Source organism: Jaculus jaculus, chromosome 1 (assembly GCF_020740685.1).
Source record: "Jaculus jaculus isolate mJacJac1 chromosome 1, mJacJac1.mat.Y.cur, whole genome shotgun sequence".
In the NCBI taxonomy this organism is placed as follows: domain Eukaryota; kingdom Metazoa; phylum Chordata; class Mammalia; order Rodentia; family Dipodidae; genus Jaculus; species Jaculus jaculus.
In genome coordinates, this window is record NC_059102.1 from 209,140,790 (window position 1) to 209,158,876 (window position 18,087).

The following is an 18,087-nucleotide window of genomic DNA, read 5'->3' on the forward strand; positions in this document are numbered from 1 at the left end:
AAGCCACAGAAAGTATAAGAACAATGGCAAGGACCATCACTTTATCATCCCTTGCAGTGAGATCCTTGGATTAAAAAACATTCTATGATGTCAAAATCATTCCTGTGCTCCCAAATGAGAAACTTGAGCCCCAGAGAGGTGTAGTGGATAGCCCAGGGTCAGTATGCCAACAGAAAGTGGCAGGACCAACAATTACACTAATGCCTAGTGTCTTATAAGTTCGTTTTCTTTAAGTTCTTCTTCTACTGTCTTCTGAAATAAAAAAATTTAAAAATATAACTGCCTATACATTAATCTAATATTGCTCAAAAACAACTAACATCCAGTGTTGAAGAGGGTATGGTGAACCTAGGACTCTTATGTTGTCAACTATGCATAAAACTGGCATGAACTTTTAGAAAAACAATTTTTTTTTAACATGAAATGTCTCTTTAATGCATGCGCTTTGGCTCACTGATACTATTCTATAGACTTTTTGCAAAATATTTTTATTTACTTGAAAAAGAGGAGAGAGAGAGAGAGCAGCAAGCATGGGTGTGCGTGGGCCTCTTGTCATTTCAAACGCCAGATATGACCCTCTTTGTGCATCTGGCTTTATGTGAGTGCTGGGGAAACGAACCCCAGCCAGTAGCCTTTGCAAGCAAGTACCTGTAAGCACTGATCCATCTCCTCAGCCCTGTTTTGCAGAACTTACACAAGAAACTTCCTCAAACATTGAAAGAGATGTTTACAAAGGTAGTTGTTTATCATAGAATTACTTATAAATGGAATACAGAACCATCCCCAGTGTTCAAGAGCACTGATTACATGTCACTGTATTTCTCCTCCATATGACTGTCAGTATAATGACCACTATGTGACAAGTGACAAAACAGGAACCTAGTTACTCATTTCAAACCAGCACCAAAGGTTTTCCTCTGAATAGTTACACACAACAGCAGTTTCCTCATGAGGCTCAAGCTCATTCCAGGTCAGTCTCCAGACATGAGCATGCTTGTAGTTGAGAAAACAAACACATGGCTCATAATGGCATGTTGACCTTTCACTGTGGCATAGTGTAACAACCATAGAGAATGTGCTGGAGCACCATCTTTCTTTGCTCTGGTTTTCTCTTCTAATCAGCAGGGGACTTAGACATGGCCTATCCACCACATCTATGACTGCTGAATGTAAAACAAGAGAATGTAGGTAGCAGCCGATGGATCTGATAGCTACATATAAAGCACATACATTTTGTGAAATCTATACCTTCTCAAGAGATGAGACATGTGAATCTTAGCTGTCTTAGAGGGATGCATGTCCCACCAAGAGGAAAAAGGACAGGAAAATGAAAGCCACTGAGCTGGTAAATTGTTCAAATTACATCGGAATACCATTTTGCCTTTCAAGATGATTCAATATAAAGTTGCATTAATTAGGCTGGAGAGAGGGTTCAGCACTTAAGGTACTTGCCTGCAAAGCCTAAGGACCTGGGTTTGATTCCCCAGTACCCATGTAAATCCAGATGAACAAAGTGGCACATGGCTGGAGGATATGGCATTCCCATTCATTCATTCATTCTTTCCCTCCCTCTATTCCTTCCATCCTTTCTTCCTCTTTTAATAGGGAAACTGGGGTTCTGGGGTGTTTCCTAGAATCCTAAGCCCTCAGTTCAGATCTGCAAACCAACCAAAGAATTGGCAATTTCAGATTCAAGAGAATGATTTTTAAAATACCACATTTTATTCAGATTTTACAAAGGAGTGTGGAAAGGGGAAGGCTGAGCTGTAAAGGGCCTGGGCTAGGGCCTAAGCAGCCCCTAATGACTGGGCCTGGGCTAATGCCCTGGGAAAAATCTCACCCACAGCTGGAAATTCCCAAGTGATCAGACAGCCAGAGAGCCTGCTCTCCCTTGCAAAGGTATTTATAACGTAAGGGTGGTGGGCTGTCTTAGGAAGCGCTAGCTGGGGGGCACAGGGAGGGGCGCTGAAGTTGACCAACCACAATGTTTAAATCCTAAAAACTTTCCTACCCTTTTTATTTTCAGGGGTCCAGTCACCCTAACTCTATCCCCCTCCACTCTCTCCTCCCTCCTCCTTCCCCTCCATCTGCTTGCAAATAAGAAAAAAGGAAAATAATTTTTTTTTTTTTTTTTTTTGGTTTTTTGAGGTAGGGTCTCACTGTGGCTCAGGCTGACCTGGAATTCACTATGTAGTCTCAGGGTGGCCTCGAACTCACGGCGATCCTCCTACCTCTGCCTCCCGAGTGCTGGGATTAAAGGCGTGCACCACCACGCCCGGCTGGAAAATAAATTTTTAAAATAGCATTTGTCTTTGGAAAAGTGTGTTTTCCATTTCATAGGGACCATATGAAGAGTATCATTTTTTAGTCTAAAATTTTCTGTTATAATAAAATGTCCTCTTCTACATCAGATAGGGAGTTAGACATGGTCCCCAAATGTTAATGCTATGCTGGCCTATGTCATAAATATAAAGTGAGTAAAATGTTATATTTCTCTACATTTCTTTATACCTCACTTACGCTTAGAGAAAAATAGAAGTCACTTCCTTGTAGCTAATGGAAGGTAAGCAGGAGGCTCTGCTGGTCTGAATAGCATTTCCTGGGGCCTGCAATGTTGATTAAACTCTAAAATAAGCAGGATTCCTGGGCACTGGCCTAACTTGCAACCCTCAGGGGGTGCTTCCTGTAACTGACCAACAGATCTATTTACAAGTTACTTTTTTTTTTTTTTTTTTTTACTTTTATGTCTGTAACTGTCACATGTAAATTGTGAGTTAGGGTTTAACTCCCATCCTGTTTTGTTTTTTTTTTTTTTCCTAACATCATGTGGTTATTTCCAATAAAAGCTGAAACTCCAAACAGTTCAGGGCTGCCCCCCTGAGATTCCCTCTGGAGCTCAGACATGATATACCAAACTTTCTTTTTGACCCCATAAAATTTTGCCTTACATTCCATGAGTCGATGGTATTACTTGTACTACACCGGACCCCATAACATCTTGGGGGTCATACAGGATCCACAAATCCAAGACCTCCCTCCCTGACTCTGGGGCATCTGAACCAGGGAATGACCCTTAGTTTCTACTGCTGGCCCCCTCCTTCATTTGATAAACCTCCAGAGGTACTTTTTCCACTCTTCTTTTTGTTTTTCCTAGTTTTCAGGCTTTATGCGCTTTTCTGGGTCTAAGAGGTAAGCTGGATGCAGCATTAATTCCCCTGGATAAGGGACCTAGGGGTCGCCCTTAACCCTTTCTGGCTCCATTCAGAGATTTCAAAAGGAGGTCTGCTTCTGATTCAGTTTTTGTTTGGCAGCCACAGCAATGTCAGGAGAGCCGTTATTGCTAGCATGTTTGTGTTTGGTGTTGTGTTCATTTGTCTTGTCCTCATCTTTGAAGATATGGGTCAAAATCATTCTGTCGAAAAATCTCCTTTAAAACTGGTTTAAAAGCACTTTAAAGATCTTAAGAAAAAAAAAAGATAAACAATAAAATTAGGTAGGCCTATTATCCTAGCTACTTGGGAAGCTGAGACAGGAGGTTCCAATGTGATATGACTCCACATTTTAAACCATGTGACTTTTAAGTTGCTTGATAAAAATAGGTACATAATTTTAATTTGAACTGTATCTATATTTCCTCTTTGGTTTGGGTTTTAAACAAATAAGACATTGTTTATAGATACCTTTTGGATTCTTTTTTTTTTTTAAAGCAATTGCTATTAATATTTTTCACAAGTGGGTTGACAAGGATAAGATCTTTCTCTGTTACCTTCTTTTTTTAAAATTTTTATTTATTTATTTGAGAGCGACAGACACAGAGAGAAAGACAGATAGAGGGAGAGAGAGGGAATGGGCACACCCCAGCCTCTGCAAACGAACTCCAGACGTGTGCGCTCCCTTGTGCATCTGGCTAACATGGGACCTGGGGAACCGAGCCTTGAACCGGGGTCTTTAGGCTTCACAGGCAAGCGCTTAACTGCTAAGCCATCTCTCCAGCCCCCTTTTGGATTCTTTATTAATCCAAATAGTCCAACAGGTCTCTCCTAAAGTTTTTGTTGACATTTAATTTATTTCAAGTTTTTGTGTGTGTGTGTCTTTAAAAAAAAGTCAGATTTAACGGAAGCCTATGGTGAGCTGAAATTTTACATAAACAATGCCATACTTTGTCACATGATATGATAAATATAATATCTGAGTTTATATTCTAGGTCAACTTCAAATTACATAGAAGATTATTAAAAACAACAAAATTTTCTCTGAGGTGGTAACTCATAATTTGCCAGATATTTTAAAAGATTATAATGTCCTGTTACTTAAAAGGAGGAGGCAACTGGCCTGAGTTCTAGGCCAGCCTGCCTCAAAATAGAAACAAAATTTTGCCTTAGTTACTCCTAATAAAAGCAGTTCCAAATGTGTTAGAGGTATTGATAAAGATTATCCCCAAAATGGTTGTCATGTTTTACCTTGTATTTGTAGAAGATATATTTCATGGCATTTATTAATAGGAGTTATCTCAAATCAATGGGCTATATAAAACCTGAAATATATATTGGCATTATAAAGCAAGTCTGGTTGTCAAGTAGAGATTTTTTGGTGACCTAAATACTAAGGAAGGCTTTTTCTCTACAAATTTCCAATAACAAGATGGTTAACACTTTGAAGCCAGACCACTTGCTTCTTTGTCAGTGGGTAATAAAATTAAACCATTTGGTGTAGTTTTTCTTAATAGCCTTATAAGAAAGATAGTTAATTATTGGTTAAAATGAGATAATCAAAGGAACAGGGAAGGTATATTTCAATGTTGGACATAGAATGCTTGTTAAAAATACTTTCTGAGTAGAACTTAGATCAGAATGTTAAAAGTATATGGATAAAGATGTATATATGTAGAAAGAATATAAGAGATCTAAAAAGACCAAATTTTGCCTAAAACTAATTTCCTTTTAGAAGGAACATAAAGATAATTTTCAGGCTAAACCTAAACACCATGCCTGAAGTTAAAGAATTTTCAACTGTTTACACACTTTGAAGAATACTCTAAAAGTTTTATATAGGGACAGAGACTTAATGTAAATTCAGCTCACATTAGACACAGGTGATGTCCTATGCTAGGTGGGTCACAAAGTCATAAGCACAGATGTAATTCATATTTTTTTAGAGGTCTAACCAGGTTAGACATAGACAAGACGCTACCCCCTTATGTATTACAAATGGATAAAATGAATTTCCTAGGTTAAAAACAAAACAAAACAACTTCAGAGTAAGACAAGGAATGTCAGGTTGTTTAGCTCTCTGTTCTGGTGTTATCTTTTGCTCTTTCTTACTGTTAAACGCTATTTAAAGTCATGGCAAGCTGGACTCTGGAAAAAGGGATGATGCCCCCCCTTATCTCAGGCCCCATGCAACTTTAAGCCATGTGTCCCCCTGGCCCTGTTCAGAGACAAAATAGCCAATTGTCTCTAGTAAGGAAAAGGGAATGACAAACGGCATTTAACTTTGTTTCTCTTTATAGCTCCTCTCTTTTGAACACCTAAAGTCACATCTATTAGATGAAATTTCTCAGTAGACAAAGGTTAAATAGGTAAACTGAGTCAAGGTACTTGATCAAGTTACAAACTCCTTACATAAGGCTGACCTAAAAAGTATATCAGGATATAAGATAAGAAAGGGGCATTAAGTAAATGATGGCTTAAGTGCTTATTTGGGAAACCTAAAGACCTAGGTTCAATTCCCCAGAACTCCCATTCTTATTGTTAAACCTAAATCTGACTCAAAACAGGTTCTCTGATTTCCGTTCTTGAAACAGTCTTCTATACCCAGCAGTCCACATGGGAGGGCTGTCAGCAACTCTTGCAGAGCCTCTTCACCATGACAGAGGAACATGAAAAATTCTGAACCAAAGCCAAGAAACTAGTGTTGGGAGCCAACGGCTGCCTCACAGAGAACCCTAATGTTATTGATAAGGTCTTCCCTTCCACATGACTGGACTGAGATCCCAACACTGCTGAAGGTAGGGAACCCCTTCACCTCTTTTTCCAGACTTTGCTGGGTGGTTTCCTGGCAGCTGCTTGCTCGGTGCCCTACAAACTTGTCTAAGGTTAGTGAAGTGGCCCAAGGGCCCACAGACTCCCCAGTGGCCTTCCTAGAAGAGCTGCAGGAAGCATAGAGGACATTCCCCCCCACCATAGATCCTGAGGCCCCTGAAAATAGGCAAACTATTAACATTGCTTTTATAATTCAGTCTGCACCAGATATTAGAAAGGAGATTCAGAAAATAGAAGGCTTTTGAGGGTAAACTTCTTTCATCAGAGTTAATAGAGATTGCTACCAGGGAATATAATAACAGAGACACTCAAGATAGACAGGCTAAGGTTATGGTGGCTACCTTTCAGAAGGCACAAAGCCACATGAGACAGCCCATATACTTTGTTCAGTATGATTCCATCTGAAAGGCAAATATATGCTGTGCTGGACCTAAAAGATGCTTTCTTTAGTATCCCATTGGCAAAGGGAAATCAATACACTTTTTGTCTTTGAATGGACAGACTTGGAACAAGGCACCAGTTGGCAACTAACCTGGACTAGGCTTCCACAGGGATTGAAATATTTCCCCACCCTCTTTGATGAGACTCTTCATCGAGACTTATAGTCCTTTTGCAACGAAATACCTGAGGCCACTCTCCTACAATACATGGATAACCTTTTCCCAGCAGCAGAAATGGAAGAGGATTGCCTCTCTGCCACAGAGCATTTCCTGGACAACTTACAATATCTGGGCTATCACGTATCAGCCAGGAAGGCTCAACTGTTATGCGTAAGGCAACCTAATTGGAATATGAACTCCAAGAAGGTAAAAGTATGCTGAATCCTCTAGGATTCAGGCCATCACTCAAATCCTCACTAAGAGACAGATCTGAGAATTCCTCAGAGCTATAGGGTATTGCAGAATTTGGATCCCAAGGTTTACTGAATTAGCCAAGCCTCGATATGATGCCACTAGGGGATCAAAATTTAAAAAGAAACATTTTTTTTAAGTATTTTAATTGGACTGAAAATGAGAAACAAGCATTCCAAGAACTAGTCAGCTCTGACACCAGCCCCTGCCCTTGCACTTCCAGACTTAGCCAAACCCTTCCACATGTATGAAAAGAAGGGGCCAGCCAGGGGCATCCTAACCTAAAGACTGGGGCCATGGCATTGCCCAATGTTCTACTTGACTAAGAAACTAGACCCAGTAGCTGCTGATTGGCCCCCTTGTCTCTGGGATATTGCAGCTGCTACTATTCTCACAGTGGACACTGAAAAATTAACCTTGGTGCAGACTTTATCAATTATGGCTCCACATATGACAGATGCTTTTATTTTATTTTTTTGTAATTATTTTTTATTTTTTGGTTTTTCAAGGTACGGTCTCACCCTAGCCCAGGCTGACCTGGAATTCACTCTGTATTCTCAGGGTGGTCTCAAACTCACAGTAATCCTCCTACCTCTGCCTCCCGAGTTCTGGGATTAAAGGCATGTGCCAAAGCCCCCAGACCAATGGCTCTCCAACTCTCACATAAACCACTATTTAGGCTTTGCTCTTAGATCAACAAAGGATATACTTTGCCAATCTGAGGCTTTGAACCCAGCCTTCCTGCTGCCAGAAACTGATGAGGCATTAACCCTTATGCATGATTACCTAGAGATCACCTCTGCCTTCCATGGACTCCACCCAGACCTGATAGATATGGCTTGGGTGGACCCAGGCCTGGTGATGTATTCTGATGGCAGCAGCTTTGTCATGGATAGAATCAGGTATGCAGGGGTGGCTGTGATGACTTTGGAAGAAAACCTGTGGGCTGAGGCACTACCTCAAGTTATATTGGCTCAGAAAGCTAAACTGATAGCACTGACCAAGACTCTGATATTGGACAAGACAAGACAGTGAATGTCTACACAAAACAGAACCTACAGCTCACCTCTCATCTGATAGAAATGCTACCAACTGGAGAATGGACAACTGTTGCTGTCCCAAGCCCTAGGGTAGAGACTGGCTAAACAACCATAAAAAAATTCATATGACTTCTGGTTAAGATGGCAATGTGGGAACCACGCCAAAGCAGTCTAGGGGAGAAAAAGCCAAAAACAACCAATAAAAACAGAAAAATACACTCTTCTACTGAAAAGTGAGGTGTATAAGAAATTACCAATTGCAGCAGAGAAGTAGGAGAGAAATCCCCTCACCCCAGAGCTCTTTGTGAACTCAAGAAATGTGAAGGGAGGACCACAGAGAACAACAGAGGAGCAGAGCATGAGGTAAAGGAGCACATGGACCAGTGGGAGAACTACAGTCACTATCCACAGCCTCCCCTGCCCCACCACTAGCACAAGCCAGCCAGCACCAGAGACCAGGGGAAGGGAGCTCACAGCACCCAGCACCAGTGACCAGAGCAGTGATCTGGCATCCCAGCCAGTCTACTTGAACCCACAGTGCACCAAAGAGGGACCCAAGCAGTAGCACAGCATAACTGAGACCAAAATCATCCCAAAAGGTAACTGGTTTACCCAAAAGGTAACAATGTTTAGTTAAATTTTAGAATCTGCCTGTATTTGGTTCCACACATCCTACTTGAATACTCTCACAGCAGGCAAACCCAACACCTAGGGCCACTTTTGTAGATACTCTGAGAATTTTAAAAGCCACACCTAGCACCCTAAGCTCCTACCCTGAAGATATATAACATCAGATTGATTGATACATCTAATAATACTGCAGCTAACTACAAAAACCAACCATTAAATTAATCCAAGATACAAAAATATATACATTATAACACAAGAAACACCAAAAATCCAGAAATATAAATCCAACAAAAAGTATTAATGCATCAGAAATGACCTCCAGTGAGAATGAGTTAGAGGAAATGCCTGAGGAAGATTTCAAAAGAATGATCTAAATATGCTCATAGAAGTCAGAGGAAATCAAAGGAATGAAAGAGGAAATCAAAAGAATCAAAGAAGATACAGGAAACCAGTTTAATGAAATAAAGAGGTCAATACAAGGCATAAATAAGGAAATAGAAATAATAAAGAGAAAACATTCAGAATTTTCAGAATTACTAGCAATGAAGAACAGAGTTAATGAAATACAAAACTCTGTAGAAAATCTCACCAATAGAATGGATGAAGGAGAAGACAGAATATTTAAATTAGAAGACCAAGTAGCAGATCTAATACAGTCCAACAAAGAGAAAGACAAACTAATAGGAAAGTATGAGTAGGAATTTCAAGATATTGAGGACACTGAAAAGATCAAACATAAGAATTCAGGGTATAGTAGAAGGGGAAGAATTTCACTCCAAAGGCATAGTAGGCATTTTCAACAAAATCATATCAGAAAACTTCCCTCAAATTGGGAAAGAGGTGCCAATGCAGATACAGGAATCCTTTAGAACACCAACCAGAAAACACCTGGAAAAAACCTCTCCTCACCAATAGTAGTTAAAGTATCAAACATACAAACCAAAGAAAAAATATTGAAAGCAGTTAGAGAGAAAGTCAAGTTACCTACAAAGGCAGCCCATCAGGATCACAGCAGATTATTCAACACAAACTTTGAAAGCCAGAAGGGCTTGGAGTGATGTATTCCAAGTTCTGAAAGATGACAACTGTCAACCAAGGTTACTTTATCATGCAAAACTATACATTCAAATAGATGGGGAAATAAGGACATTCCACAACAAAAGCAGGCTAAAGGAATATTTGAAAACAAAGCCAGCTGTACAGAAAATATTTGAAAGAATCCTCCATGCTGAAGAGAAAGAAAAGCACACATATAAGGAACCTGGAAAAAACAAACAATACTCAAATACCACTTAGCACAAGAGAGCAAAGATAAAAACAGAAGAACTACAAAAAATGGCAAAAATAAATACACACCTTTCAATAATATCTCATAATATTAATGACCTCAATACCCCAACCAAAAGACATAGGTTTGCAGACTGGGTTAAAAAGCAGAATCATTCAATTTGTTGCCTCTAAGAAACCCACCTTGGAAAATGGTGCTTCAAGCAAATGGACCTAGAAAACAAGCAGGGGTTGCTATACTAATATGTGACAAGATAGACTTCAGACCAACATAGGAAAGATAGTAAGATAATGAAGAAAAGAGAGGTAAGTCATTTTATATTGACTAAAGGCACACTTCAACAGGAGGACATTACAATCCTAAACATATATGCACCTAACATGGGGGCTCCCAATTTCTTCAAACAAATGCTATTAGAACTAAGGTCACAGATAACACCAAACACAGTTGTAGTGGGTGACTTCAACACCTCACTCTCATCAATTGACAGGTGGTAAAAAATAAACAGAGAAGCAGCTGAATTAAATGAGGTCATAGAAGAAATGGACCTAACAGATATCTACAGGGCATTTCATCCAAATGCTGCAGAATATACATTCTTTTCAGCAGTACATGGAACATTCTCTAAACTAGACCATATATTATGACACAAAGCAAATCTCAAAAAATACAGGAAAACTGAAATAATTCCTTGCATTCTCTCTGACCACAATGGAATCAAATTATAAATCAATAGCAAGAAAAGCTATCAAGCATACACAAAATCATGGAAACTAAACAACACATTACTAAATGATGAATGGGTCAATGAAGAAATCAAGAAGGAAATCAAAAAATTCACACAGTCAAATGACAATGAGAACACAACATACCAAAACCTTCGGGACACAATGAAGGCTGTCCTAAGAGAGAAGTTTATAGCTTAAAGTGCCTACATTAAGAAATTAGAGTGGTCACAAGTAAAGGACCTAATGCTTCACCTTAAAGCCTTAGAAAAAGAAGAACACGGCAAACTGAAAATAAGTAGACGGAAAGAAACAATAAAGATTAGGGCAGAAATTAACGTAATAGAAACCAGAGAAACAATCCAAAGAATCAATGAAACAAAGAGTTGGTTCTTTGAAAAGATGAACAAAATTGATAAACCCTAAGCAAATCTGACCAAAAGAAAGAGGGAAGAGACACAAATTAGTAAAATTAGAGTTGAAACATGCAGCATCATAACAGATACAAGAGAAACTCAAAAAATCATAAGGACATACTATAAAAACATATACTATACTAAGTATGAAAATTTGAAAGAAATGGATGATTTCCTTGATTTATATGACCTACCTAAATTAAATCAAGATGAGATTAATCACTTAAATACACCTATGACATGTATGGAGATCCAAGAAGTTATCAAAAATCTCCCAAATAAGTGCTCGCTTCAGCAGCACATATACAAAAAAAAAAAAAAAAAAAAAACTCCCAAATAAAAAAAAGTCCAGGCCTAGATGGATTCACTGGCAACTTTTACCAGACTTTCAGGAAGGAACACACACCATTGCTTCTTAAGCTTTTCCATAAAATATAAAAAGAAGGAAGCCTACCAAACTCCTTCTATGAAGCCAGCATCACCCTGATACCAAAACAAGGCAAAGGTAGAACAAAAAAAGAAAATTACAGACCAATCTCCCTCATGAACGTAGATATAAAAATTCTCAACAAAATATTGGCAAACAGAATACAATAACATATCAGAAAGATTATTCACCGTGACCAAGTAGGCTTTATCCCAGAGATGCAGGGATGGTTCAACATACACAAATCAATAAATGTAATACATTGTATAAATGGACTGAAGGACAAAAATTACATGATCATTTCATTAGATACAGAGAAAATATTTGACAAAATCCAACATCCCTTCATGGTAAAAGTACTACAGAGACTAGGAATAGAAGGAACATATCTCAACATAATAACGGCTATTTATGGCAAGCCTGCAGCCAACACATTACTAAATGGGGAAAAACTGGAAGCTTTTCCACTAAAATCAGGAACAAGACAAGGGTGTCCACTGTCTCAACTTTCATTTAATATAGTACTGGAAGTCTTAGCCATAGCAATAAGGCAAGAGACACACATAAATGGGATACAAATTGGAAAGGAAGAGATCAAGCTGTCATTATTTGCAGGTGACATGATTCTATACATAAAGAACCCTGAAGAGTCTACCAGCAAACTGTTAGAGCTGATAAACACCTATAGCCATGTATACAAAATAAATACACAGAAATCAGTAGCCTTCCTATATGCTAACAACAAACACGCAGACGATAAAATCAGATAATCACTACCATTCACAATTACATCAAAATATATATATAAAGTACCTTGGATTAAACCTAACTAAGGAAGTAAAGGATCTCTACAATGAAAACTGTAAAACACTCAAGCAAGAAATTTCAGAAGACACTAGGAAATGGAAAAACATCCCTTGCTCCTGGATCAGAAGAATCAATATTGTTAAAATGACAATCTTACCAAAAGCAATCTACACATTTAATGCAATTCCCATCAAAATCCCAATGACATTTTTCACAGAAATAGAAAAAAAATAACCCCAAAATTCATTTGGAATCACAAAAAAAATCTCGAATATCTAAAACAATACTGAGCAACATAAAAAAGGGTGGTGGATTCACCATACCTGATTTTAACCTATACTATAGAGCCATAGTAACAAAAACAGCATGGTTCTGGCACAAAAGCAGACATGTAGATCGATCAATGGAACAGAATAGAAGACCCAGATGTAAGTCCAGGTAGCTACAGCTACCTGATATTCAATAAAAATGTCAAAAACACTCACTGGAGAAAGATATACAAAAGTAAAAGAAAAAATAAAGAGAAAAGACAGCCTCTTCAGCAAATAATGCTGGGAAAACTGGATATGTAACTGTAGAAAGATGAAGATAGATTCTTCTTTCTCCCCATGCACAAGTAAGCCCAAATGGATTAAAGACCTTAACATTAGACCTGAAACTCTGAAACTGCTAGAGGAAAAAGTAAGGGAAACCCTTCAACATATTGGTCTTGGCAAAGACTTTATGAATATAACCCCAATTGTTCAGGCAATAAAACCACAGATTAACCACTGGGACCTAATGAAATTACAAAGATTTTGTATGGCAAAGGACACTGTGAAGAAAGCAAAGAGGCAACCTACAGAATGGAAAAAAATCTTTGCCAGCTATACATCTGATAGAGGATTAATATCTAGGATATACAAAGAACTCAAAAAATTAAATAATAAGAAATCAAACAAGCCAATTAAAAATGGGCTATAGAACTACATAAAGAGTTCTCTAAAGAGGAAATACAGATGGCATATAAGCATCTTAAAAAAATGTTCTGGGCTGGAGAAATGGCTTAGCGGTTAAGCGCTTGCCTGTGAAGCCTAAGGACCCCGGTTCGAGGCTCGGTTCCCCAGGTCCCATGTTCGCCAGATGCACAAGGGGGCGCACGCGTCTGGAGTTCGTTTGCAGAGGCTGGAAGCCCTGGCGCGCCCATTCTCTCTCTCTCCCTCTATCTGTCTTTCTCTCTGTGTCTGTCACTCTCAAATAAATAAATAAATAAAAATTAAAAAAAAAATGTTCTACATCCCTAGTCATCAGGGAAATGCAGATTAAAACTATGTTGAGAGTTCATCTTACTCCTGTCAGATTGGCTACCATAATGAAAACAAATGACCATAAATGCTGACAAGGATGTGGAAAACAGGAACCCTTCTACACTGTTGGTGGGAATGCAATCTGGTCCAGCCATTGTGGAAATCAGTGTGGAGGTTCCTAAGACAGCTAAAAATTGATCTACCATATGACCCAGCTATAGCACTCCTAGGCATATATCCTAAGGACTCATCTCATTACCTTAGAGATACTTGCTCAACCATGTTTATTGCCACTCAATTCACAATAGGTGGGAAATGGAACCAGCCTATATGTCCCTCAACTGATGAGTGGATAATGAAGATATGGCACATTACACAATGGTGTTCTACTCAGTGTTTAATAAAAATGAAGTTATGAAATTTTCAGGAAAATGGATGGATCTGGAAAGGATTATATAAATTATATATTATCTAAATGAGGTAACCCAGGCCCAGAAAGCCAAACGTCACATGTTCTCTCTCATATGTGGATCCTAGCTACAGGTGACTGGACTTCTATGTGAGTAGGAAGAAAACTCAGTAGCAAAGGTCAGTAAGTTTGAAAAGAGATATAAAGGGAAGAGAAAGGAAGGGAGAGGGGTACTTAATAGGATGGCATTGTATATATGTAAGTAGAAGAATAGATTAATGGGGGTGAAAAGGACCAAGTGAGGTCAGGGGAAGAGACTGAGTTAAGGAAAGGAGGAGTGAGGGCGAATCAAAATGTAAGAGGAAATAAATAAATCGTATGGAAACCTACTTTTTTGGACAATGGAACACTCAGGAGCCATAGCTTATTGCGAGAAAATTTTCAGTGCCAGGGATGGAATACTTTCCAGTGAGTTATTAGCCAGGGAGGTCCCTGATGTCCCCAAAACATTATAGGCCATTGCCAAGGCCCTTGGTTTCCCACCATGAATAGATGGTAAGCCCCTTTGCTGAAGACTCCACATACTTGGGCTGCAAGGCCACTGAGAAATCCTGTTGGAAATGAGCTGATAACCTCCTCCATGTAGACCTGCTGACAGAAAGCTGAAAGAAGATACTCTTTTTTTTTTAATTCTTTTTTTTGTTGTTGTTTACTTTTATTTATTTATTTGAGAGTGACAGACAAAGAGGGGAAGAGAGAGAGCATGGGCACGCCAGGGCTTCCAGCCACTGCAAACGAACTCCAGACGTGTGTGCCCCCAATGCATCTGGCTAAGTGTGTCCTGGGGAATCAAGCCTCGAACCGGGGTCCTTAGGCTTCACAGGCAAGCACTTAACCACTAAGCCATCTCTCCAGCCCTGGAAGAAGCCATTATGCATGCAGTTCAATGGGAGAGAGAGAAATCACCAGTGAAGATACTCAACAGTGGTCACTGAAAGCTTTATATTTTGTCAGCCAGGCCAAATGAGCCAATGGGTACAATAGTGGCACATCTGTTCATGGTGGAAACCAACTGCTCTCTAATTGGACTGGAGGCCTGCTCTATGGGAGGGAATACATCCCTGATATTGATAACCTAAAACAGGGATAATCATGAGCCCTTGGGGTATACTGCTGCTGTCTGGCTACATGTATATACTATGCTTATAAAACTGCTCAGTAAGCACTTCTCTTAATGTTCATACCCATATATTAATGCTACTCTCACTTTTGGTACAGAATCTTCCCTTTTCAGATGGCAGTGACCTTGGGATGACTGAGAAGGCATCATGGTGCTGGAAAGAAGTGACCTGAGTGCTCAGCACTGCATTATCTCTACCATACCTTCCAAAGCTCAAGATCTATTGCAGAAGAGGTGGTAGAACGAATGTAATATCCAAAGGAAGGGTAGAAGTCCTTACAATGTGCTCTGCCCAGACCTAAAATGGCCTGGATATCCATGACCTCATAGTGCCTGACACTACCTACACAAGACCATCATAATAGGAAGAAAAGATCATGACATCAAAATAAAAGAAAGACTGATTGAGATGGGGAGGGGATATGATGGAGAATGGTGTTTCAAGGGGAAAGTGGGGAAGGGAGGGCATTATCATGGGATATTGTTTACAATCATAGAAGTTGTTAATAAAAAAATATTGAAAAGAAAAAAAAAGAAATTCACTTAAAAAGCAACATGAACTAATAAGGAAAAAATATTTCTTCCAGGTATGGACTCCATCATCAAGAACATCACCACCCACTGCCAGTCCTGCCAACAGACAAATGCCTCTTCTAGTAAGGTACTGCCAATGGGGACAAGAAAACAAAAAACAAACAACAACCAGGAAAAAAAAAAACCAAAAAAAAACAAAAAAAAAATCAGAGCCAGGTAGATAATGGGAAGTTAATTTCACAGAAGTAAGGCCAGATCAATATAAATATAGATATTTACTTGTTCATGTTGATACCTTTTCAGGATAGATAGAAACTTTCCCAAACAAATCTGAGACAGCCCAAATAATGACTAAGAAATTGTTAGAGGAGATAATTCCCCACTATGGGTTGTGCCTCAGGATAGGAACAGATAATGGCCTGCCTTTATGTCAAAAATAACTAAAAAATTGATTAAGACTCTGGGTATTAATTGAAAATTACATTGTGTCTATCATCCCCAAAGTTCAGGACAGGTAAAAAGGATAAATCGGACCTTGAAGGAGACTTTAACTAAATTAACCCTAGAGACTGGCAAAGGATGGATGGGACTCCTTCCCTTCACCCTGTTAAGGGCCAGATGAACCCTTATGTCAAAAAGTATGTATTGAAACACCCGCCCCACCCCCCATTCTCCCCTGGGTCGATCTTGAACAGATAATTGACTTTACTAATGAAAGGCTTCTTCTGTTCTATCAAAAGAGTCCAGAAGTCCATTGTTCTAGAAGTCAAGGCTGCTTTTTAGACACAACCTGTTTGCCCCTATCCCTTCCAACCTGACAACAGCTTGGATCAAGAGACAGTGTATTGGGACGTTGGAAGGGCCCTCACCAGGTCATCCTAACCACTCCTATGGTTGTAAAAGTGAAGGGGACAAAATAAAAGAGGATTAGACTTACTTTTTATAAAATAATGGGGCTATGGCTTTAGGTAAAATAATAATTGGTTTCAGTCTATATTCAGTTGGTCTCCATGGCAAACTTCCCTTATCTACTCTATTGCTGGCCCCCTGATACTACTGCTCTTAGGGCCTACCATAGGACCCTGCATTTTTAATGCTTTAAGTAGATATATTAAAAAAATGTAATTAGTTCTGTTAAGCTTGTGATAATGTAGACACAATATACCCCACCCATCTGAAACTGAACAAACTCTAGATGTTATCCCTCATGCGTCAAAGATTTAACTCAGTGCCATGTCAGGGGGGAAATGTAAGGCGAGCAAACTGTTACATTTTTCTACATTTCTTTATACCTAGTTTAGAGAAAAATAGAAGTCACTTCCTTGTAGGAGCTCATAAAAGAATGGAATGCAATACTTGTTTAGCTAATGGCAGGTAAACAGGAGGCCCTGCTGGTCTGAATAGCATTACCTGGGCCCTGCATTGTTGAACAAACTCCTTAAGATAAGCGGGACTCCTGGTCATAGGCCTACCTTGCAACTCCCAGGGGGTGCTTCCTATAACTGACCAACAGATCTGTTTACAAGTTCCTTTTTTTTTTACTTTTATGGCTGTAACTGTCACATGCAAATTGTGATTTAGGGTTTAACTCCCATCCTACTTTTTTTTTTTTTTTCTAACATCATGTGGTTATTTCCAATAAATGCTGACAGTCGGAACAGTTCAGGGCTGCCCCTCTGAAATTCCCTCTGGGGCACAGATCTGGTATACCAGACTTTCTTTTTTATCTTTTTTATCCAATAAAACTTTGCCTCACATTCCATGAGTTGATAGTCTTACTTTTGCCACACTGGACCCCATAACAATAAACAGTTATTTATACCGCAAAACCTGAAATTCTATTTATAAGCATATTAGCAAGAAACCATTATAAATAGTTCCCAATACTATCAGTAATAACACTACTTTTCAAGATGATCCTTTTCTCTGTCCATGTTCAAAATGATCACTTACCTGTATTAAAAGCTGTAAACAGATTCTTTCTTGAAGGACCTAAAATGTAAAAGAAATGAATGTAAAATACGCATATGCTTTATTGGAAAGATCACAAAAAGCAAAACATTTGGTAAATAACAATTGTTTCATTTTTCAAAAACAATCTATTAAATTCTATATTTCAGGTTCCAGGAAGGGTATACCACTGAGATATATCCAATATTATTGGCATATTTTAAATATAGGAAATATTCTGAATATCATCAAATGTCACAGTAAACATAATATGAATCCATCATCAAAATTAAATATCATTTTTTTTTAAATAGGGTCTCACTCTAGCACAGGCTGACCTGGAATTCACTATGTAGTCTTAGGATGGCCTTGAACACATGGCAATCCTTCTATCTCTGCTTCCCCAGTGCTGGGATTAAAGGTGTATGCCACCATACCTCTGGCTTTAAGTATCATCAATTTTAACAGGACAAGCCACAGTATTTTTGTATTCATGAACAACA

General features: G+C 38.9%; 1 protein-coding gene across 4 annotated transcripts in view; it reads right to left on the minus strand.

Annotated features, from left to right (window-relative positions):
- Nucleotides 1-18,087, minus strand: part of Mtus1 (microtubule associated scaffold protein 1) — a 177,519-nt gene that overhangs the window by 65,588 nt on the left and 93,844 nt on the right. For all 4 annotated transcript variants that reach the window (XM_045132017.1, XM_045132009.1, XM_045132015.1 and 1 more), the window contains one exon: nt 17,588-17,626. In XM_045132017.1, the coding sequence (XP_044987952.1) occupies nt 17,588-17,626 (39 nt within the window). The remainder of the gene's footprint in view (nt 1-17,587; nt 17,627-18,087) is intronic.